General features: G+C 37.8%; 1 protein-coding gene across 5 annotated transcripts in view; it reads left to right on the top strand.

Moving 5' to 3' along the window:
* LOC146660566 (ryanodine receptor 1-like) overlaps window positions 1–23,930 on the top strand; it is a 57,722-nt gene that overhangs the window by 30,982 nt on the left and 2,810 nt on the right. For 2 of the 5 annotated variants that reach the window (XM_085420497.1, XM_085420496.1), the window contains 28 exons: window positions 48–157; window positions 269–320; window positions 426–500; window positions 3,596–3,695; window positions 3,767–3,846; window positions 3,938–4,014; window positions 4,105–4,178; window positions 4,938–4,955; window positions 8,019–8,099; window positions 8,197–8,285; window positions 8,507–8,635; window positions 8,717–8,821; window positions 13,000–13,081; window positions 13,177–14,498; window positions 14,605–14,687; window positions 14,995–15,154; window positions 15,248–15,334; window positions 15,449–15,721; window positions 20,431–20,561; window positions 20,670–20,712; window positions 20,793–20,926; window positions 21,010–21,070; window positions 21,153–21,299; window positions 21,381–21,515; window positions 21,599–21,755; window positions 21,958–22,022; window positions 22,095–22,195; window positions 23,874–23,925. In XM_085420497.1, the coding sequence (XP_085276623.1) occupies window positions 48–157; window positions 269–320; window positions 426–500; window positions 3,596–3,695; window positions 3,767–3,846; window positions 3,938–4,014; window positions 4,105–4,178; window positions 4,938–4,955; window positions 8,019–8,099; window positions 8,197–8,285; window positions 8,507–8,635; window positions 8,717–8,821; window positions 13,000–13,081; window positions 13,177–14,498; window positions 14,605–14,687; window positions 14,995–15,154; window positions 15,248–15,334; window positions 15,449–15,721; window positions 20,431–20,561; window positions 20,670–20,712; window positions 20,793–20,926; window positions 21,010–21,070; window positions 21,153–21,299; window positions 21,381–21,515; window positions 21,599–21,755; window positions 21,958–22,022; window positions 22,095–22,195; window positions 23,874–23,925 (4,023 nt within the window). Of the gene's footprint in view, window positions 1–47; window positions 158–268; window positions 321–425; window positions 501–3,595; window positions 3,696–3,766; window positions 3,847–3,937; window positions 4,015–4,104; window positions 4,179–4,937; window positions 4,956–8,018; window positions 8,100–8,196; window positions 8,286–8,506; window positions 8,636–8,716; window positions 8,822–12,999; window positions 13,082–13,176; window positions 14,499–14,604; window positions 14,688–14,994; window positions 15,155–15,247; window positions 15,335–15,448; window positions 17,142–18,529; window positions 18,963–20,430; window positions 20,562–20,669; window positions 20,713–20,792; window positions 20,927–21,009; window positions 21,071–21,152; window positions 21,300–21,380; window positions 21,516–21,598; window positions 21,756–21,957; window positions 22,023–22,094; window positions 22,196–23,873; window positions 23,926–23,930 lie in introns of those variants that run through there. The other 3 variants (XM_085420500.1, XM_085420499.1, XR_014913538.1) reach the window with 2 other exon arrangements.

Genomic DNA, 23,930 nt, shown 5'->3' with positions numbered 1-23,930 from the left:
TTTTCCTTTTAGCGTTACTCACACTTTTGTTTTATTGAACATCCCAGAAAGCAATGGAGCAAGAGGAGGGAGATGAGGAAGAGGAGAAGGAAACAAAGCCAGATCCCCTTCATCAGCTAATTCTCCATTTTAGTCGTACTGCTCTTACAGAGAAGAGGTTAGATCCTCACTGATACAACAGCAGTGAAATGCAGAGACGTGGTGCACCTGTGGGAAAAAAAATCAGCATGTTATTTCTAATTTGTGATCTGCACTTCTGTCATTTCAGTAAACTGGATACTGATCATCTTTATATGGCATATGCTGATATTATGGCAAAGGTAAGTCATCGCAGAAGGTGTTGAAGTGCGCTGAAGTTTGCAAAGAACTACAGCATTGTGTACTCTGAAACACCCATGTTTATTCTCCCCTCTTTGTGTATTTAGAGTTGTCATATTGGTGAGGAAGAAGAAGGTGGAGAGGAAATGGGAGAAAATGCTGAGGATGAGATGTCCTTTGAGGTGCGACAGTCAGAACTGGTAATGGGCGGCCAGGGGCTGGGGACCAGGAACACATTGGAGCGGTAGCTCTCGACGCATTGAGTGACCTCATCATTGGAGCATTTATTCACAACCACATCTCTCTTTCTCTCTGTCTCTGTGTCTCTCTCTCGTATCGTCTTGTTGCTTCTTTATGTTCTGTCTCTGCTGTTTCTTTTGTTTGTATGCTAAGCTTCATTCATTCTGAGTTTCTTTACTTAGAAACTCAAAGCTCCAATCCAGGTATGCTTTAGTTGTGTAAATTACTGTATACTCCCTAAATTCATCAGCAACAAAATGTTATTATGCTTCAACTTAAAACAACTCGACTACAGTCACTTTCATGCACCATTTACTACAGCCTGTACATACTTATAGTTATAGAATATTCACAACATACTTCATACCGTGTACATTATAACATACCATAATAGACCCATTTCTGTAATATACTCACATATCTATATTATTGCTAATATATATTGTAATATATCTATATCACTAAAGCACTTCTGGATGGATGCAAACTGCATTTCGTTGCCCTGTACCTGTGCATGTGCAATGACAATAAAGTTGAATTCTATTCTATTCTATTCTATTCATTTACTATTTATTGCGCCTGGATTGGATCTAATTAGATTTAATAAATGTAAAATTAACATCAACAATAATAATAACTGTAACTCAAATTAACAATCATGATGTTAATTAATCTATTTGTAAATCATTATCAGCTCAGGTTGATGAACAATTCCTCCTATTTCAGATCAAGTAAAGAAGTAAAGTGTAGCTTTTTCTGATTTTCTGGTACTCTATAAAGTATTAGAGTAGGCTAGCTGGGATTTATTTTTAAACATTGACAGGCAGTAGCAGCTGCTCTGTGCAGGCTTTACTACATTCATTGCGTCCAGTTGTGCACAGCGTCTCAGACACAGTAGTTCATTGTATACCCCAGTGCCGATTGTGCTCTTAGAAGAAACTGCCACTGAACCATTATATACTTCCAGTGAGCTGTGTTTGTTTGCTCATTGATGTTGTGCTTCATCATTATGTATCATTGCTTTAAACTACTAAAATATTGTATATAATATTCAAAAATGCCTTCCAAAACATTTGTGAGGTGTTATATGAAACTGGGGAGTCAGACATACAGAAACTGGACCTAAAATTACATTGGATATCCTGTTAAAGTCCACTTAAATTCCAATGGCTATTAAAAAAACATATACTCATTTTATAACACTGTCATTCCTCCCAGTTTATATAGCTGTCTGTTTTGTTTCTCTCCGTCTCTCTTTCCTCATTGTTCCATCTAATTGGTCTCAGCTTCATAACACCAGTCTTTGCTAACTGAATGCTTGTGTTCAATGTTCCCTTCCCCCACTCACATAGCATACTGACAGACTACAGTGAAAGCCAGTGTAGAATATACAACACTAAAAGCTGTATCTACGTACACATAGTCGTAGCTTTAAAGTTTAATTCACATAGTGCACAAGTCACAGTCAGGCTTCACTAGAGAGTCAGGGACTGCAGGGTAAGTTTGAGGTCCACCTGCACGACACATAGCGGGTAGAGCTCGGCTAGGCATACGTGGGTGGCGGGGAGGGTGGTTGGGAGTGGGGAGGGTGGTTGGGAGAAGGGAGGGAGGGAGGGGGGCTTGGGAGCAGTGGTTGTTGTTGTTTTAGGGTCACTATGATACAAGTTGATATATAACGTGGCTGATAGATAGAGTAATGTCAATTTGCCTTCTGGATTCAGAGATATTCATTTGCTCTTTTTCTTTTCCATAAATGGCATTTAATATGCGATTGGCTCAGTGTTATGAATAAAGATGAATATTGAAAACCATTTAGATTTAAAGAAGAAAAGAGAGAAGAAGAAGAAGGGCTGAAGAAAAATGTTATGTTTATTTTGCATTAATATTTGAAGTCATTTCTCAAAGTAAGCACAGACTGCTATGGAAAGCCAAAGAAATATCTCTGATACAGAGGAATAAAGGCTTTGATCCAAAGTATCTTCTTTGCAGGACCGCTGCATTTAAGAAACTTTGGGTATCTACATGGCTGAAATGCTAAGCCAGTCGAACTGTTTCCTGTAGTCTAACGCTTGCTCCAGCCAGCAAACGTGAAGAAGTAGTGTAACAACCCTGTGACTAATGAAGTGAATTGAGAGAATGTGTGCAAGAGTCAGGTTTTGAATTGACACTGAAAATCAGAATCTTGATAAAATTATTGTAAATCAATGAAAGGACATTAATAATTAATTGGTAATTCACAAAGGTTAATGATTAATGTAGATTTTCTTTTAGAGGTACATTCATTTTTCTACAAACATAGAGTGAAAAAAACTGTTAAACTGATTGGTAATGATGATTTAAAGCGGTAGGGATTTGTGTGAAAGGCAAGTGAATGTGAAATTAAATTGTAAATCTTAATTGATAGAATGGACTTTTTTTGATGAACCACTGTTTTACGACTTTTAGCAAATATATACAGCACTTAACAAATTTATTAGCACCTCTCACACAAAAAAGATAACACAAATGTTTTAAAAATCTGTCAAAAAATTGTTTAAAACTAAATATTATGTGGACATTTATTAATCAAAAAACAAACTGAACTGTCAGATATTAATCACAATGACAGTCAATCAGTAAAACGATTTTTTCTTTTCAATTCTGCAATATAACAATTTGGCATCTTAGTAAAAAAAAATAAAAACTAAAAATGCTAATGACAATTTTCTATTCTTTCTGCTTTTCTTTAAAAACATGCATTTAAAAAAAGTAGATTGAAAACAACAATAATTGTAATTTTGTATTAAAAATGTAATTTCAGTTTAAGAGCTTGTGCATACTGGTGGATTAACCATTGTAGAAACATAAAAATATTTTGGTAATTAATAATACTGTTCAGTTAGAGCAGCTGTGGCATAAATCCTACATTGGGTGTAAGAGATTTGTTCAGCACTGTATATATATTTGTAATTTGATTCTATAGTCCATCCTATCGTTTTACCTTCTCTCTGTGACATATAATGGTAGCAAATCCTCATAATGTTTGTGTTGACCGCAGGAAAAAGAAATGGAGAAACAAAGACTCTTGTACCAGCAGTCTAGACTGCATAATCGTGGCGCTGCAGAAATGGTCCTGCAAATGATCAGTGCCTGCAAAGGTAGTCTTTATCCTTATCTTTGGTCAGCTTTGTTTACCCGCATTGTGTTCATGGCTTCCTGTTTCCTGCAGGTGAAACGGGCCCAATGGTGTCTACAACCCTCAAGCTGGGTATTTCTATCCTTAACGGCGGGAACAGTGAGGTTCAGCGGGTATGCCTTTTTAATATAAACACATGTAATTATAAATTTGGAGATACCTCTAAAGAAGACCCTTTATTGAATTACCCTTATTTGTTGACAGAAAATGCTGGAGTACTTAAAGGACAAGAAGGATGTGGGCTTCTTTTTGAGTGTCCAGGCATTGATGCAGACTTGCTGGTCAGTTTTCAAATATTCAACAAAAGTGTAAATGTGGTTTATAATTTTTAATAGTAAACAGGGGGAAAAAAAGCTTTATATTCTGTGCAGTGTCCTGGATCTAAATGCCTTTGAGAGGCAGAACAAGGCAGAGGGGCTGGGCATGGTTTCAGAGGAAGGCACCAGTAAGTCTTCATGCTGTTTTTCTTAAGCATCACCTTTTCACATTGAAGATACAGCAGAAAAGCTGTTACACTGCAGCTGCTGTTATATAGTCGATGATCAGAATCATTTATAAATGCAGATTATGGTGTTGGTGTTAATACTGCTGTTATACCATCGCATTACACAGTAATATACGCTTTGAGTAGTAAAAAGACACTGGAGGAATCAAATGCATATACTTTAGACTCTTTTCCTGTGTAAACCACAATAGCAAAGTAAAAAAGACTCAAAGGAGTTTTGAAAGGTCAAGAGAAATCACTTTCTGTAATTCAACTGAAGAATAAGTGAGTACCAATTCATGCCATTGCTCATTTTATCACATGAATGATCAGATTTAAGACATTTTAAGCATCTATTAATTCATCTTTGTTTAAATCCATCTGTGCCATTACAGTACAAATTTTCATTTATTGAGTGATTAGTTCCCTAACATAAAGTATTATTAACCCTTGGATAACTGTTAAAGAATTACATATTCATGATTTAACTTAAATTGGTTCAAATGTTTTCCTCTGTATGTTTAGTAGTTTTGTCACCTACTTTTGTCATCTAATTCTGGAGGTTAATTTAAAGTTCTAGCTGAATGAATTTGCCATGGAATGTTGTTAATCTCCCCCTCCTCATCTCTTAGTCCTCTTCTGTTGTCAACACACTGATCCTCTCTCCCTTCCCCACGATCACTGCCACCTCTCCCTTGTCCCTCCTTTCATGGCCCTCAGACTTGAACCTAGATCGGGGTAAATCATGTTTCTGTCCATCTGCCTCTCTGTCCTACTGCTGCTCCTCTTTCACTCCCCTGTCCTTTTTTGCTCCCTCATTTCTCTTTCTAACATTGAAGAGAGGATTGGATGCCTCTCCATCTTTCATGCTCACAGCTCGCACCCTTCCTCACGTGTCTTGTTCATTCCAAAAAGCCTCGGATGGAATCCGGTCTTTTCTGCCCATGAACTACTATTCAAACGGGGAATGAAACCTTCATGAACGATATTTGTTATGAATAGTGATAGAGTTCCTCATTTCTCAACCCTAATACCTTCTCGCACATTTCTTAATCACATGACTTATAAAGAGGCTATTCCTATCTTGAAACATGGCCACAAAAGATGCTATAAACGAAACTATATTGAACTAAAGTCTCCTCGATTGTTATTTTTTTTCAATTTGCGGCACATTTATGAATAAATGTGGCACATCCAAATACATATCTCCTTCGAATTAAGTTTCATGTGACAAGAAATGTGTGGTTTCTCGGATGTACTCTATCATGCACTGGATTCCCTTCAGCCTTTTGTTGGACAAAACCCCAACCTCTCTGACATTTACGTTAGAAGCTTGTATATCCTGCATGATTCTGCGTTTGTGTGCTTGTTTCATGTAGCCAGCGGTGAACGGGAAATTGAAAAGAAAAGAGAAAATTAATAAATCAAGTAATATCGTGGGTTCACCTCTGACTGCTGCTAACATTTCACTTTATTGCTTTGTTTCTGTCTGTACAAGAGTCCTATATCATTGTCTCAGTTTATACATGTTGTGACCAAATGTTTGTTACTGTCTCAGTTTTTTTGTTTTTTTTTCTCTTTAAATTCAGTGTATGCATGTGATGCTGATGGCCTCGTGTATGGTGCCTGACATGTGCTTGTATGTCAGACTTTGTCAAACCGCAGTCATTTGTATTTCTTTGATTTATATTAAAACCCTGTTTCCAAAAAAAATTGGGACAGTGTGTATAATATTGTTAAACATTGAAACAAAAGGAGTGCAATCAAATTTTGGAACTGAGAAATTGTATTCTTTTTTTTTTATTTTATCCTCATTGTGAATCTTATTTTAGCAATAAATAAATTAAAAAGTTGGGATACAACAATAAACAGCTGAAAAAGATGCATGATATCACTAAAGAAACTTAAAGAAAATGGAGATATGGTTCAAAACTGAAAGAATTTTATCAGAAAAAGATTTTATCATCTGCAGTACTTAATGTTATTCAAAGATTTGAAGCATCCCGAGAACACAAGGGAAAGCATTGAAACTCGCAACTCTCCACAAAACTCTGTTCACAAGGGTCAAAACTGTGATTGAATGGACGTGATCTTCAGTCCCTCTGGTGACAATGGATTACACAACACTGCTTTAATAGCAGGCGTGATTATGTAATGAAAGTCACTGCAAGGGCTCAGAAGCATTTCTGAAAACAGTTGTCAGTGAACTGAACCTACAAATGCTAGTTATAGCCCAACCATGTTTAAAACCCCCCAATAAAACAAACATTTAAGATGGCCTTAATATGGAGTTTAGTTAAAAACTGTCCTCGATCTATCGAGTGAAAATTAGAAACTATTTTTGGAGCTGAGGAAGCAGAGTCCTCTAGGCTAAAGAGGAGAGCAACCATCTGGCTTGTTTCAGCACAAAATTATAAAGCCAGCATCTGTTAGGGTTTGGGGGGGTACAATAGGGAACGTGGAAACCAATGATTTTCCACATTACAAAGCCTCAGCTCTAACATGGAACAATATTTACAAATTTGAAGCAGCCAATGCTGCCAACTAGACACAGTGTTTTCTAGATGTTCCTTTTCAGTTTCAGTTTTCGAGTCGGGTGCACTTCAGTGAAAGCATGTTATGAAAAAAGAAGAAAAGTTTTATAGACAATCGAAGGAGATCCTGAACTGATGCAAAATTATTTATGTTATCAGTTCCCAAACTCAAACTGTTAACATTGTTACTTGTGATAAACATTTCTGCTAAACTCTATCAAAGCTTTCACAGTCATGACATCCAAAAGTATGGTGGCTCTGAGAGGTCAAACACACTACAACTTAAGAAATTACCATTAAATAGAAAAATGATGAAAAAGCATATAAAAGCAATGGAAATTTAAAAAAAACACACATACAAGCTGCAAAAGTGCACAAACCTCACAAAATACACAGAAGTGTGAAGATGACAAGCCAATGGCTAGCAAGCAAAGCACACATTTCGCTATGGCAGGTGTGTCAAACATAAGGCTTGGGGCCCAGAATTGGCCCAGCAAAGACTCCAGTTCGGCCCGCTGGACAACTTTTAAGAATATGAAGAAGTTTGTAGATTTAGAACTTTTTATTTTACAGCTTTTCCTATTGATAAGGCCATCCCCATTGCCCTTCACAATACACCAAAGCAATTACCTAACAGACAAACAATGACAATAAGGTCAGAGGTCAAGTTTTCTGAAAATCTTGTGAATCCGATAACTCGAGAACAATGTGATACAGGATTTTGAAATGGATACCACACGTGTATCTGCTAGTACGCTGAGGTGTAGAACTGACGGCCACCAGTATTTTTCTACTTCCACTGTGCTTTATTAAATTTCCATTGTGTTTTGTGTGCTTTTGCATTGTTTTTCTATTTGCTGGTGTTTTCTTAAGTTGAAGGGTTCTCTAAAAATTATGTTTAAAAAAAAATCTCAGTTTCAACATTTCATATGTTTTGTAAAGTAAACCAATTAAATAGAATAGGGTCTTTTTTCCTGACATTTTAAAAAGCTTCCCACGTTTTTTAGGAAATGGGGTTGAATTTGAAAAAAAAAAAAAAAAGAGTCAGCCTTAATTTTATTGAAACGAGCAGCACTCAGTCAGAGGTGGTTATTGAGGTGCCTGATACTAAAATCCTTGTATTCATGATGGTAAGTTCAGTAATGAATTTTAGTTATTATCCTCACATTTCTTATACTCAGATAAGTTGTTAGACTTTACCGTTACGTGTAATCTGATTTAGCTCGAATGTATCTCTTTGATTCATTCATTTGTCTCATCTTTTTAGATGAGAAAGTGATGTCAGATGATGAGTTCACCTGTGACCTCTTCCGTTTCCTGCAGTTGCTTTGTGAAGGTCACAATAATGGTGGGAATTACTCATGTGTCAAATGAGAGTAACAATAAATTGAGACACTCATGAAGCACATATCTTCTTATTCAAAATGATGTCTATTTTAATGCAGATTTTCAGAACTACTTGCGGACTCAAACAGGCAGCACAACTACCATCAATGTCATCATCTGTACAGTGGACTACCTTCTCCGTCTCCAGGTACACTGGCTGCAGTTAGTGCACCATATACAGATTGAAAATAAAGGTTTTAAGGCTATGGTGGGACTTGTGATATTGCGAAGCCACACATATCATAAAATGAGTTTCTCTTTTAAACATTATTGCATTTTAAACTGTGCAATAATTTTACTTCTAAAGTGTGTTTGCAGTATGGTATCAAAATTTCTCTAATGACCCCTTACCGGTATTTTTCATTCAAGGAGTCTATAAGTGACTTCTACTGGTATTACTCTGGGAAGGATGTCATCGATGAACCAGGCAAAAAAAATTTCTCCAAAGCTATGACAGTGGCAAAACAGATTTTCAACAGTCTAACTGAATATATCCAGGTAACACTGGAGCAGATCAGACCTTTATACAGATTGGATGCTTTTGCTGTTTTGCCTATAACACATAGTCTCTTATTTCAGGGTCCATGCAATGGCAACCAACAGTCCCTAGCCCACAGCAGGCTGTGGGATGCTATTGTTGGCTTTCTTCATGTCTTTGCCCACACGATGATGAAGCTGGCACAGGTATATACATATAATTCAATCAATCGAATTAATTCCAAATTAAATGTATTTATTTCTCTGTAGAGGTGAAGACAATGTTGCCTCTGTTCTGTAACATCATCAATTGACCTCCTGACCTCTCATGCTGCATTTTATTTTCAGTGACCATGAAAGAAAGTCAGTGGTAAACATAAAAGGTGTGATGCCCATTACATGTGAATTATACTTCTGCATCACATCTATGCTGTAACTTATGCCATAAAATGCAACCGCATTTTAACCCTACGCCACAACTTTCTGCCTAACCTGACGTGCGCCTTTCAAGAAATGTAGCTACACGTCTGCTGGATGCATACTACAACGAGTTAAATGGCGTGGAAGGTTGCAGTGTAGGGATAAATATGAGTTCCTGGTTACTACCTAAGTTAGGACGTAGATTTTCTGCATAAATCCAAATCAAGCTTCAGCTTTACAAAAAAAAAAGCATTTGCTTTACACTGATTCTGTTTGTATAGTATGTTAAACTTTGGTACTCAGTGTAGACGTGGTATCAAGAAAATCTTTTTGAAGTACCTCCCCTGGTTTTATACCTTACAACGGTTCTTTCCTTTATTGCACATGAAAAAGCTCTGTTGTTATAAACCTGACAGTAAACACATAAACTTTTCTGTGAAACAATTGACAGAAGCACCTTACAGTACACCTCAATATTACAGAAAATATTACAATTTCTAATTTCTTAAAAATTGATTTTATTTCATTATGTATTTGATTGGTCATTTTGGTCATATTTTGACATGTTGCCTAAGTATTAGTGTAAAAGATTAAATTATAATTTTGTGAGTTTCATGTGACTGCTTACATTTCAGGGTTATGGTATTATTTATGCAGGCTCTCCGTGACAATGGTTTCCCTTTCTGGGAGATCATTGTTATTTGACTACCTGCACTTTTTCCTGTTGTGAATTGCCTGGTGTAAAAAATAGAGTTCATCAGCATTAAATATAATACACATTAAGAGATTTAATAATAAGACTTGCCCAGTTGATTCTATACGATTTACTATTTTAATTTAAAACTATACCATATAGTTATACTTTAAAATGAACTTAAAGGTCAGTTACTTATTTATGAATTAAGTACTAAAAAGTTGGACTACTGTTCAAAACATGGGAAAAAGGGAACTGTAAATCAAATACTATGATTTAAAAAATTTATTTATAATATGATTTATTGAATTTATATGTTGTCCGACAAAGGAAAAGAAATGCTTTACAGAGAGAGTTCCTTAAGTCTTTCAGACTTTAATAAGTTAGAGAAACGTTCAACAGTCAGTGAAATAGTTGGTGTGTAAATAGTGTGTTAAATTTGGTGATTTCATCATCAACAGAAAATAACGGCATTAAAAGTTTTAGAGAATCCAAAGACATCTCTGTACACTAGAGACAAAGCTGAAAACCAGTCGTGTGGTGAAGATCTTTGGGTCCTTAAGCAGCTCTGCATTTAAAAATGTATCAGGTTATGTCATGTATTAGTGCTTCAGTGCTTAGGAGCAATGGAGTACAGGCAGGCCTCTGGTCCAAACCTGTGTGGTTTATGAAGGAGGCTGAAAACTGTTGAGTATCAAAAATCTCACACCAAACAAAAATTCTTATCTATACTTGACCACATAAATAGCAAACTATTGTTTATTGCCAGAGGTATGTTTAGCACCAGGAGTTTTAAATGAAATTTTATATAATAATGAGCATGATTTTTTTTCTGTGTTGCTTTGAATTATTATAACTATACACAGTGTTAAAGCGTTTTCTGATTGGATGATTTTTAAAATCCACAAAGCTATTTGTGATGCTAGTGCTATAAACAAAAGGTCAAAATATTTACATATGTAGACATTTCCATTCTGTTTAGTGCATTAATCCTCTGCAGATAACTGAGGCTAATAACATTTATCATTGATCGCTTTTGCATGCATAATCTTTTTAAACATGTGGCCAGATTAAGAGATGATCCATGCTTGATCTGTAAGTTCCCAGCTCAGCATATTTTAACAGATATTACGCACCTAAAACAAATTACCTTACCATGTGCTTTTGCTTCAGCTGATAGTCTCACAGTCAGCTTCTCTGTTTTACATTTATCATTGTGTTTCAAAGTCTACATCAAACGTGTGCATTGTTTTGCTGTCAAATGAAAGAAAGCACACACGCAAAATGTAAAAAAACATATGTGAGTGTATTTTGTTTAACACCTGAATAATTTATTATTATTGAAATTGTCTTCCACATGGTCAATGCAGGGTAAAGTATGTATCTACTTTTTTATTTATTAATGCAGTATTGTGTTTACTAGTTTTTCATTTATTCAGTGTTGGTTTCTCTTATCAGGCTGTTTTATATCCACCTGCTTTAAACAGAACTCAGTAAGAGTCAGTATTTACTCAATGCTGATTACAGTGTATTTCCAAACAAAACTGACATACTAGCACGTTGAGTCATTTAAGGAAATAGAAAAACAGTTTGATATATATATCAGATTTTATTTTATTTTTTTCAGTACACTATACAGTGAACTAAACCTTTCTGTAGCACATTAGGCCTCATGAACAGCAAACGGTATATTTTCAGACACTGCAATAGTCTTTTTGTTTTTAGTTTTTACCCTATAAAGCGATTTTCAGAATTATGTTAGCACCATGAGTTTTAAAGTAACGGCCTTATAATTAAAAAATAAACATAGTTTATACTTAGGCAGTTTGTGACAAAGAAGCAGGTGACTACAAAACTTCCTGAGGGAGGGCCTGACTTTTAACCTCAACTGTTGGAGTATACACTTTAATATGAAATTATTTTGTCTTTGTATATACACTTTAATGTGACATCTACTTCGTGTGCACACATTTAACAGAAATTACAATTTTTTAACTTTTTTTTCTTTTTTCATTTACAGTGTGTTGAGCTGTGGCTTGTGTGTTGCTTCGATTTAAAATAACTATATATCTATGAATTTTTTTGTAGTTTTTCCTCTGTGCACCACCATAGTGCAGTTTACATCAAACTGGCTTTCAGCTTTAATTCACTGGGTTTTACAACAATTTGGATTTACCTCTTGACGAATTACACAGTCCCGACTTTGTCTCAAAATGTACTGGATAATTACCTGACAAGCAGTTTTATGGCCAGGTGAGGTTTGGTCCTTCCCTATTCCATGACAAATGTAGGAGATATGATATCTGAAGTTGATTCAAAGTGATTTGAATCAAAGTAAAATCATCATTAGGGTAAAAAAAATAAACATATCAGAGAAATAACATAATCCTTTAGGACAAATCCAAATCAAATCTGGTACAAACCTACAAAGAAGGAATGCAGTGGCGAGCTCAGCAACACCAAAAGGCCTGAGAGACCACAAAAGACAACTGATGTGAATGATGATAGCATTTCCTTATTGATGAAGAAAAACAACTTTACAACATCTAACCCAATCAAGAACACTCACAGTCAGTGCATTACTCCTAAGCTCTGCAATCAAGAGATGCCTTATTGAATGTAAATACAGAGAGTTTACAAGTGTTACCACTAGTTACACTCAAGAACAGTGCAACAGAGTCATTGTCTGTAAATTATTTTAATCCAGGTATCATAATCAATCGTTAAATGTTAAATTATATTCCTTAGTTCTATTACTTTTGAGTATCTGAGAAGCTGTGTATAAAAATGGTAATTCTCTGGGGTGGTACACAGAGGCAAAACTACAAAAATGGTATCTTTGTCCAGTAAATTATGGACCTAACTCTACATTTACACACAAGCTTCTGCTTTAACTTCTAATGCTCACTGTCATAGAAATGTAATATTCACAAAGGGGTACATGAGATTTAAGCACTGTTTTATCACAAAAATGGGGAAAAAATTTTCACATTATGGCATCTTTAAAAACCATTGTTACGTTTTGATAAATTCTCTCAGCATGACGATTTGGTTCATTAACATCCTCCTTTGTTATGAATGTGATTGTATACAACACACAGTATTTTGAATGTCCACTTCTTATCATAACAAGGTTTTGGGTTCCTGACACTTACAGTATAACTTGTGCTTTCAACTTTACCAAAGACTGTGTCTTTATGTAAACCTCTAATGTTTCAAGACAGTATTGTTGTCATTACTGTAAGGTCTTGTTCTTCTTTCATGGTCACAGGACTCCAGCCAGATTGGTCTGCTGAAGGAGCTTCTTGACCTACAGAAAGATATGGTTGTTATGTTGCTGTCTTTATTGGAGGGTAAAATAACTTTCTCATCACTTTTATGTCAGTTTTCATCTTTTTATCCTTTTCCAGTTTCAGGTTTTTTTAAATTCTGCTTTGTATTTATTCAGGAAATGTGGTAAATGGTACAATCGCTCGCCAGATGGTCGACATGTTGGTAGAGTCCTCCAGCAATGTGGAGATGATACTCAAGTTCTTTGACATGTTCCTCAAACTGAAAGATATCGTGGCTTCAGATGCTTTCCGTGATTATGTGACAGACCCTCGAGGGTTGATCTCAAAGAAGGACTTCCAGAAGGCGATGGACAGTCAAAAGCAGTACTCCCCCTCTGAGATTCAGTTTCTTTTGTCCTGCTCAGAAGCAGATGAAAATGACATGATCAATTATGAAGAGTTTGCCAGTCGCTTCCAGGAACCCGCCAAAGACATTGGCTTCAACATTGCCGTGCTGCTCACCAATCTGTCTGAGCACGTCCCTCATGACACCAGGCTACAGAACTTCCTGGGACAAGCAGAGAGTGTGCTGAACTACTTCCGTCCGTTCTTGGGGCGAATTGAAATAATGGGAGCCAGTAGAAAGATTGAACGCATCTACTTTGAAATCAGTGAGGTTAACCGCAGACAGTGGGAGATGCCTCAAGTAAGAGAGTCCAAACGGCAGTTCATCTTTGATGTCGTCAATGAGGGTGGCGAATCAGAGAAGATGGAGATGTTTGTCAACTTCTGTGAAGACACCATCTTTGAGATGAATATAGCCTCACAAATTTCAGAGCAGGAGGAAGAGGAAAAGGGGGAAGAAGAAGATGAAGGGGAAGAAGGAGGAGGTGAGGGTGGAGGAGGTGGGGAAGGAAATGGAGGAGGAGATGAGGATAATAATGGAAGGGAAGGTCCACATGAATCAACCTCTGCCTTTGTAGATTTTATAAACAGCATGTTAAGCTTCCTCGGCATTTTCACCTTCCGCAACCTTCGCAGACAGTATCGTAGAGTGAGAAAGATGACCTTCAAGGAGATTGTAGTGGCCTTGTCCACTTTTTTCTGGACCATACTGATGAGTATACTACACTTCATTTACAATGTATGCAAAGGTATCTTTATGATCATCTGGCAAACATTGTTTGGAGGTGGCTTGGTAGAGGGAGCCAAAAATATCACAGTCACTGAGATTTTAGCCAGCATGCCAGATCCCACCCAGGACGATGTGCATGGCGATGGACCAGGGGAGCCAAGGACAGGGGAGGAACAGGACACTGGAGGTGTAACAGATACTGGTGAGACTGGGAGTGGAGAGGAAGAAGAGGAGGATACCCAAGAAAAAGAGGGTGGGAGGATACCAGGAATGGATGCTCCAGGTGGACTTGGAGATATGGGTGTGGAGGCACCAGTTGAACCTCCAACTCCTGAAGGAACTCCCATAACAAAGAGAAAAATGGTAAGGAGTAGCTTGGTCTTCTCTATCAGTCGTTTGTGATTATACATCTACCAAAAATGTGGATAGAAAACATCAGGTCTTGTGCAGTAGATTCTTTTTTCTACAGGCACCAGAAGAGACTGATGCTAGTCAGAAACCACCAGAACCTCCTCCTGTAGAAGAACCTCCTACGGAGCCTGAAAAGGCTGAGTAAGACTCTTTAGTTGGTGTTGTGTCTATACTAATGTGCTTCAAGCATTTCCCTCTCCCTTCCATGGCTCTAAATCAGGTTATACCTTTTAGCCAGGACAATCCAGGAGGATTACAAAAAACAACTTTGAACAGTTTGAGGTTAATGATTATCTGAATGCACATTTTTATTAAAAGGGTTGGTTTTCATTGCATTGAAGCAACTTCCCGAGCTAAGAAAAAGATCATGGAAGTTTTAGTGCACCATGATTTTTAAATTGATGGAATGAATTGATATGACATTAACTCAAGACTGTTTATTTTTTAGTGCTGAAACTGGAGAGAAAACAGAGAAAGAATGTGAGAGCAAAGAAGAAGTAGAACCAGAAAAACCAAAGAAATCAGCAGCCAAAAAAGAAAAGAAGCTGAAAAAGGATGGAGGTTTTCAAATCTGGACTGAGCTGGAAACCCAAAGGAATAAATTTATGGTAGTATTTGTGTCAAAAGTGATTTTGTTGTGCAATTTTAATGTCAGTATCAAGTGATTGATCAGTTGAAGAATATTTATCTGTCTTTTATAGAACTATCTTTCCAGAAACTTCTACAACCTGCGTTTTTTGGCTCTGTTCCTCGCATTTGCCCTGAACTTCATTCTTCTTTTCTATAAGGTAAAAAGAAATATCTTTAATTTAATCTATCCCTTTTTTGCCTGGAAACTGGGATGAGTCTGTTTAATGTGGCTACTGTCTGTTCTTTGATCATTTTACCCTGTCAACTCTTAGGTGTCGGACAGCCCGCCTGAGGGTGAAGAGATGGAAGGCTCTGGACTATCTGAGGGAAGTGGGCTGTTTGAAGGGTCTGCGTTGTTTGAAGGCTCAGGCGAAGAGCTTGAAGGATCTGGAATTAATGGTGGAGGAGATGAAGATGAGGAAGATGTTCCAATTTATTACTATTTAGAGGAGAGCACTGGATACATGCAGCCTACTTTGTCCTTTCTTGCGATCCTTCACACAGTCATTTCATTCATCTGTATCATTGGCTACAACTGCCTGAAGGTAGGCTGGACACACGTCGGTAGGCTGACGTCTTTTTTGAAGCCCAGGTTGCTCTGATAGTTGCCTTCCTCTCATCTGTATTTTTGGTTCAGGTGTTTCTCATCTTCCTCCTAACAGGAAGGTCAGGACAGCATTGGGTAGCCAATCCATAACATTATCAGAAAACCCTGGTACTTCTGGTACTATGGATAGGTGTTAGGTGTTGGAAATCAGTGTCTTCATAAAGCTTGTTAGCAGATGGAAACATGAATTACTCCAAAAATATCTAGATGCCTAAATTGACTTTGGACTAGATGAAACACAGTGGACCAACCACCAAAAACACCAGCAAATATCATGGTACCCCAAATCATCATAGATGGCAGAAGCTACACTGGACTTCACACAATACTGGTTTCTGTGCCTCTGCATTCTTCCTACAGACTATGGGATCCAATTTCCAAATGAAATACAACATTTATTTTCAGCTGAGACAATTCAAACAGTTTACAGTTTTTTCTGAATGCTTAAACCCTAACTGTGATTCCTGTAGCACAATCTCTAAAACTATTCAGACTTATAGCAAAACCACTCACTGAGTTTGCAAAACTAAAAGCACAAAAACTGCTTTGCACTCAGTTTGCAATTTTGTAACACACACTTTGCAAAACTGTAGGCACAATTCACTGCACAACACTCAATTACCAAATTTCCAACACACTCCTAGCAAAAGTATACACATGTATGGCTATCATTAACACTAATTTGCCAACTGTCTGGCACACTTTCACATGTGAAAACTTTTTTAGATAATTTGTTCACTTTGCAATCAGCCTAAGCACTATAATACAGGTAAGCTGTGTGTGCGGAGTACAATGGAGGGAGCAGAAAGAGTGAGAAGTAGAGGAGGCCGAGGAAGAGGACGTGGAGGTGAAGAAGTAGGATGAAGAGGACGACAAGGACAAGGAGGAGCAAGAGGAAGACGAGGAGGGGGGAGAGGAAGATGAGGAGGGGGGAGAGGAAGATGAGGAGGGTGGAGAGGAAGGGTAGGAAGAGTAAGAAATAGAATTGCTGATGACATCAGAGCTACAATAGTGGACCATGTAATCAACCGTGGAATGACCCTGAGGGTAGCTGGCCAACGGGTCCAGCCTAACTCGAGCCGCTACACTGTAGCAAGTACCATAAGGACATCTTGAAATGAGAATCGGTTAGTACAGTCACTTCGCACAAAGATTTGTAGCACTGCCATATGCCAATGAGAAACACACCAATACCATTGATGTAAAAATACTGAAATTGTTACTTTACAGAATTGCTAGATGACCAGATGCTGGGGGCAGAGGAAGCATGTTCACTGCAGACCAAGTAACCCATATAGTCATTATGGCGATTGCAAATAATCCTATACTTGGAAATAAACACTTGTGTTTGTTTTGATGTGTTTGAATAAACATAAAATGATGGCTTGTGTGTACTGTTTGATACGGAAACACCATTTTTACGAAGGTGTGAAGAGTTAATCTAGCTGTGTTTGCTTTTGCAAGAGAACTACAATGTTTTGATTATTGGGTGACAGGTTTTCTTATTTGTGTGAAGAGTTTTGCAAAATTAGCCAATAGTTACAAAAAATGTGCTTAAGCAATCAGAAAAAACTGTAACTCTTCACACCTTCGTAAAAATGGTGTTTCCGTATCAAACAGTACACACAAGCCATCATCTACTAAGCACACAATGCGCCAACTGCACACTGATGGTATGAATACAAAACACATCTGGCTTTTGCTTTCTCTGTGCACAAGGTAGGCTATGTCAGTTTGAGCTCATACTTCTGTCATAGATCCATAAGCATAGAGGGATCCAAACTTCAAGTACTGGTGTTTATTCAAACACATCAAAACAAACACAAGTGTTTATTTCCAAGTATAGGATTATTTGCAATCGCCATAATGACTATATGGGTTACTTGGTCTGCAGTGAACATGCTTCCTCTGCCCCCAGCATCTGGTCATCTAGCAATTCTGTAAAGTAACAATTTCAGTATTTTTACATCAATGGTATTGGTGTGTTTCTCATTGGCATATGGCAGTGCTACAAATCTTTGTGCGAAGTGACTGTACTCACCGATTCTCATTTCAAGATGTCCTTATGGTACTTGCTACAGTGTAGCGGCTCGAGTTAGGCTGGACCCGTTGGCCAGCTACCCTCAGGGTCATTCCACGGTTGATTACATGGTCCACTATTGTAGCTCTGATGTCATCAGCAATTCTATTTCTTACTCTTCCTACCCTTCCTCTCCACCCTCCTCATCTTCCTCTCCCCCCTCCTCATCTTCCTCTCCCCCCTCCTCATCTTCCTCTCCCCCCTCCTCGTCTTCCTCTTGCTCCTCCTTGTCCTTGTTGTCCTCTTCATCCTACTTCTTCACCTCCACGTCCTCTTCCTCGGCCTCCTCTACTTCTCACTCTTTCTGCTCCCTCCATTGTACTCCGCACACACAGCTTACCTGTATTATAGTGCTTAGGCTGATTGCAAAGTGAACAAATTATCTAAAAAAGTTTTCACATGTGAAAGTGTGCCAGACAGTTGGCAAATTAGTGTTAATGATAGCCATACATGTGTATACTTTTGCTAGGAGTGTGTTGGAAATTTGGTAATTGAGTGTTGTGCAGTGAATTGTGCCTACAGTTTTGCAAAGTGTGTGTTACAAAATTGCAAACTGAGTGCAAAGCAGTTTTTGTGCTTTTAGTTTTGCAAACTCAGTGAGTGGTTTTGCTATAAGTCTGAATAGTTTTAGAGATTGTGCTACAGGAATCACAGTTAGGGTTTAAGCATTCAGAAAAAACTGTAATCTAGCTGTGTTTGCTTTTGCAAGAGAACTACAATGTTTTGATTATTGGGTGACAGGTTTTCTTATTTGTGTGAAGAGTTTTGCAAAATTAGCCAATAGTTACAAAAAATGTGCTTAAGCAATCAGAAAAAACTGTAAACATTTCTGACGATGTCTCTAGTTCATGAGTGGCTTGATATTAGGAAGGCGACAGTTATAGCTCATTACCAAGCCATCTGTGTGTGGTTGCTCTCGATGCATTGACAGCAGCCTCAGTTCATTATGAAGTTCTCCCAAGTTTTTGAGTGGACTTTTATTTAGAGCTCTCTCAAGGCTTCAGTGATTGCAGTTGCTTGTGCATTTCTTCCTAGCACATTATCAATAATAGGCTTTGATACAGTGCACTGCAAAATATCAGCCTTCTCAGCACTGACCTTATGCAGCTTAGCTTTCCTGTGGAGGGTGTTGATGTTTGTTATCTGCAGAACTGTCAGTAGTCTTCTCCATGGTTGTTGTTGCATTTACTTAGCTAGTCTAGGAGGAGGCAGTAGTTTGAATAGTATTTAATTAAACATTATAATATGCAAAATTACATATAAGAATTTGAAATACTGGATCTCATGGTCTAAGGTCCATAATAATCAACACTAATGCTAAGCTAGCCAAGAACCCAGAGTGATGATAAAGCTGTGTTTGCTGACCCCAGCCCAGTAACTAGACCCTGAACTTCAACAGGTAACAAACAGATGAGTAGTCAGGCTGATGCCTCCATTACTACCTGTTCATGTTCTTACAGCAGAAATACTGTGGCGATGGCTTTAAAGTCTCTTGATGCTGGTTTTCAATGTTGCTTTGTGCTGTCAGCTTTGTGTTCATACCTAAATAATGAGATCATGTATGTGTCCTGTTAAAATCTCCCAATTCTTTTAATCTTTGGGCTGAAGGAAGGACAATACTCGGTGTATAAATGCTCAATCAACAATCATTTATTTCCATACAATTCAACACTTAAGAGCATAAGAACGTCCGGACGGGAGAGATGCTTGCAAAGGGTCACAGCATGTCTCAAACTGGTGGAGGGTTACTCAAGCTCTTATAGCCTTTAGTGGCCCCCACCTAGTTGTAAAAGCCTAAACATTCACATTCTTTCTCTGTTACGGCACCTAAGTAATGACCTCGGCTCCCTGTCTTTCTGCTCTCTGTAAAGGTGGGGGTATGGAATGTGGTCTGTTTCTTCTATTATCGGCACAAGGTCCTCTGCACACAACATTCTCTTCATGATTCAGCAGTATGAAATGTCAAGAAACAGTGTAACACATTCACAGCAGATCAAGGGTACAGGGTAATGCGCACCTGTCTAACAAATCCAAAAAAGGTCACATTCTTTTAACTCAAAAATATAATGGAAACTAAGCTACATACACAGCACCCAATCTAGACTAAAGGATATTATATGACCTACAGCAGTTAACATAATTCAACTACTTTAACTACAGATATAAGATAACATATGATAACAGAATAATCTCACAGTCCTCATTAGGATTGGGATTTGTGTTGGTGTATGGGGCTGCATGTTGTTAGGTCTGCTGTTAAGTAGTAATTATGATCCAGCACATTTCAGGTCAGAGAAAGCAAAGTAATATAAAGAGTAGTATAATAAATAATTTTAACTTGGGAGTAATTAATTATACTGCTTAGCAATTGTGGTGACTCTCAAAGCAAAGTCAGAGAGAATCGAATGAGAATCAGAAAGTCGATAATGGAAAAAAAATGGAATGGAATTGCTAAATTTTTATCAATTCCCATCTCTATTTCTTCATAAATATTGACAGATTTTGATAAATTGTATTGAATCATCCGCATACCTCAGTGAAACAGCACTTGCTATTGTTTCTGCCAGATTCCCCTGGTTATTTTTAAAAGAGAGAAAGAACTTGCGAGAAAGCTGGAATTTGATGGCCTCTACATCACTGAGCAACCTGAGGATGATGACATCAAGGGCCAGTGGGACAGATTAGTCCTGAATACACCGTACGTAGATACAGAAAACAGCTTTTAATAGTGAGAAGCAGGCTCACAAGAAAATTCTGAAAAGCTTTTTTCTTTATGTAATTGACAAATGATCCTATTTTCCTGCAGCTCTTTCCCAAACAACTACTGGGATAAATTTGTCAAGCGAAAGGTGAGTTAAGATTGACTCAAGTGGTCTTAACTTTGAGCTCAGTACAGCATGTTCACATGTAATGGCATGTCCATGTCCAGGTTCTGGATAAATACGGAGACATTTATGGAAGAGAAAGAATTGCTGAGCTCCTGGGGGTTGATTTAGCTTCCCTGGATGTGAGTCAACAACATGAGAAGAAACAGGAAGAACCAGATAACTCTGTGTTTGCATGGTACCGTATACAGTCAGATGCACATTTGGCATGATTTCTGAAAACTAAAACAAGCACATTAAAGAGAATGTTGTCTCTTTTAGGGTGACTTCTATTGACATCAAGTACCAGATCTGGAAATTTGGTGTGGTGTTCACAGATGGTGTAAGCAAACCTATATACTATATCATACTATACTATTTCTGCACTACATTGTACTAAATTATACTTACACATCTCTTTGTAGACTTTTCTTTATCTCTGTTGGTACTTGGTGATGTCTTTGCTTGGGCATTACAACAACTTCTTCTTCGCCTGTCACTTGCTGGATATTGCGATGGGTGTCAAGACTCTTCGCACTATCCTGTCCTCAGTCACACACAATGGCAAACAGGCAAGAGCAGGAAATACTCACTTGCACTAATGTTGTTTAAGCTTCACTTTGCTCACTCTTCTTTCTTCTTCTCCCTGCTAGCTCATGATGACAGTGGGCTTGCTGGCTGTGGTGGTGTATCTTTACACCGTAGTTGCCTTCAATTTCTTCCGCAAGTTTTACAACAAGAGTGAAGATGAAGACGAACCAGATATGAAATGTGACGATATGATGACTGTACGTGATTGTGGATGATAAACAAACTTTGTACTTCCTCTCTCAACTTTGCCACTCCCCACATTTTTTTTTTTACTTTACAGTGTTATCTGTTCCACATGTATGTGGGTGTCCGAGCAGGCGGAGGCATTGGAGATGAGATTGAAGACCCAGCTGGAGATGAATACGAGCTTTATCGAGTGGTCTTTGATATTACTTTCTTTTTCTTCGTCATTGTTATCCTGCTGGCCATCATTCAGGGTATAGAAAATCCTCTCCTGGGAGACAAATCCTTCATTACTCATCAAATGTTATAATTGTATAATTGGTTTGAACTAAAAGTAAAGAAACACAATGGGACAGTGTGAGGAACATCTGGATTACTGTTGGCACAGAAAAGTGATTTTAGGACACGTTCAGATTTTATATACATGTGTGATGATTGTGTTATTGTGTACTGCAGGTCTGATCATTGACGCCTTTGGAGAACTCAGAGACCAACAAGAGCAAGTCAAGGAAGACATGGAGGTACAGTCGTGTTCAGTGTTTATATTTTTCACACATTTATCATGCCACATTGACCACTGTTTTTTTGTGCAGACGAAATGCTTCATATGTGGCATTGGAAGTGACTACTTTGATACAACGCCGCATGGCTTTGAGACTCACACTTTTGATGAACACAACCTGGCCAATTACATGTGAGTGCCCCTCTTCTGTCTTACCTTGTATACAGTTAGGTCCATATATACTTGGACACTGACAAAAGTTTTTTTTTTTTTTACCTATTTCCTAAAACATATTTGAGTTATATTATGGGTGTGGGCATAATGTGTAGACTATCTGCTTTCACTTGAGAGTATCAACATTTAAATTGAGTGAAGGGTTTAGGAGTTTCATCTGTTTAGCATGTACTACTCTCTTTTTAAAGGGAGGGTGTCAAAAAAGTAATTGGACAATTGACTCAAAGGCAGAGGTGGGCAATTCTTTCGTTATATCAATATCAATCAAGCAGATAAAAGGGCTGGAGTTGATTTGTGGTGTGGTGTTTGCATTAGGAAGATTTTGCTTTGAACAGACAATATGTGGTCAAAGGAGCTCTCCATTCACGTGAAACAAGCCATTCTTCAGCTGCAAAAACAGAAAAACCCATCTGAGAAATGACTACAATATTAGGAGTGACAAAATCTACAGTTTGGTACTCCTGAGACAGAAAGAAAGAAAGAAATCACTGGTGAAGTCAGCAATGCAAAAAACCTGGACGTCCAAGTAAGACAACTGTTGTGGATTATTGCAGAATCATTTCAATGTTAAAAAGAAACTCTTTCACTCCTTCCCAGGACATAGGCGTATCAATATCCAAGTCTACCATAAAGAGAAGACTGCATCAAAGCAAATAAAGAAAGTTCACTGCAAGGTGCAAGCCACTCATAAGCCTTAAGACGGCTAGATTTGACTTTGCTAAAAATATCTAAAAAAGGAAGCACAGCTCTGGAAAAACATTATTTGGACAAATGAAACCTTTACCAGAATGATGACAAGAAAAAAGTATAGAGAAGTTGTGGAACAGCTCATGATCCAAAGCATATCACATCATCTAAAACACGGCTAAGGCAGTGTGGGCATGCATGGCTCCCAGTGGCCCTGGGATGATGTGACACAGGACAGGACAGAAGCAGCCGAATGAATTCGGAGGTGTTCATAGACATACTGTTTATGTAAATCCAGCTAAATGCAGTCAAATTGATAGGGCAGCGTTTCATAATACAGATGGACAATGACCCAAAACATATAGGCAATGCAACCAACCAGTTTATTAAAGCAAAGAAGTAAAATATACTTGAATTACCAAGTCAGTCGCCTGATCTTAACCCAGTTGAGCATGCATTTCACTTGTTGAAGACTAAACTTTGGACAGAAAGGTCCACAAACAAACAGCAACTGAAAGCTGCTGCAGTAAAGGCCTGACAGAGCATTAAAAAGGAGGAAACCCAGCATCTGATGATATCTATGAGTTCAAGACTTCAGGCTGTCATTGCCAGCAAAGGGTTTCCAACCAAGTATTAGAAATTAACATTTTATTCTCAGTTATTTAATTTGTCCAATTACTTTTGAGGCCCTGAAATGAAGGGATTGTGCTAAAAATGCTTTGGTTTCTCACATTTTTATGCAATCTTTTTGTTCAACCCACTGAATTAAACCTGAAAGTCTGCACTTCAACTACATCTGAGTTGTTTCATTTAAAAGTCATTGTGATATTGTACAGAAGCAAAATTAGGAAAAAAGTTGTCTCTGTCCAAATATTTATGGGCTTAACTGTAGTATATCTCTACATGGATGCACAAATAAGAAAATATTCACAGGATCTTTTTTTTTCAGGTTCTTTTTAATGTACCTCATCAACAAAGATGACACCGAGCACACTGGGCCGGTCAG

The sequence above is a fragment of the Rhamphochromis longiceps genome, linkage group LG10 (assembly GCF_057381845.1).
Source record: "Rhamphochromis longiceps isolate RC_006_pf linkage group LG10, R_longiceps_female_GT1.1, whole genome shotgun sequence".
In the NCBI taxonomy this organism is placed as follows: domain Eukaryota; kingdom Metazoa; phylum Chordata; class Actinopteri; order Cichliformes; family Cichlidae; genus Rhamphochromis; species Rhamphochromis longiceps.
Note: the sequence above shows the minus strand (reverse complement) of the source record. Positions and strands in the feature narration are given on the sequence as shown.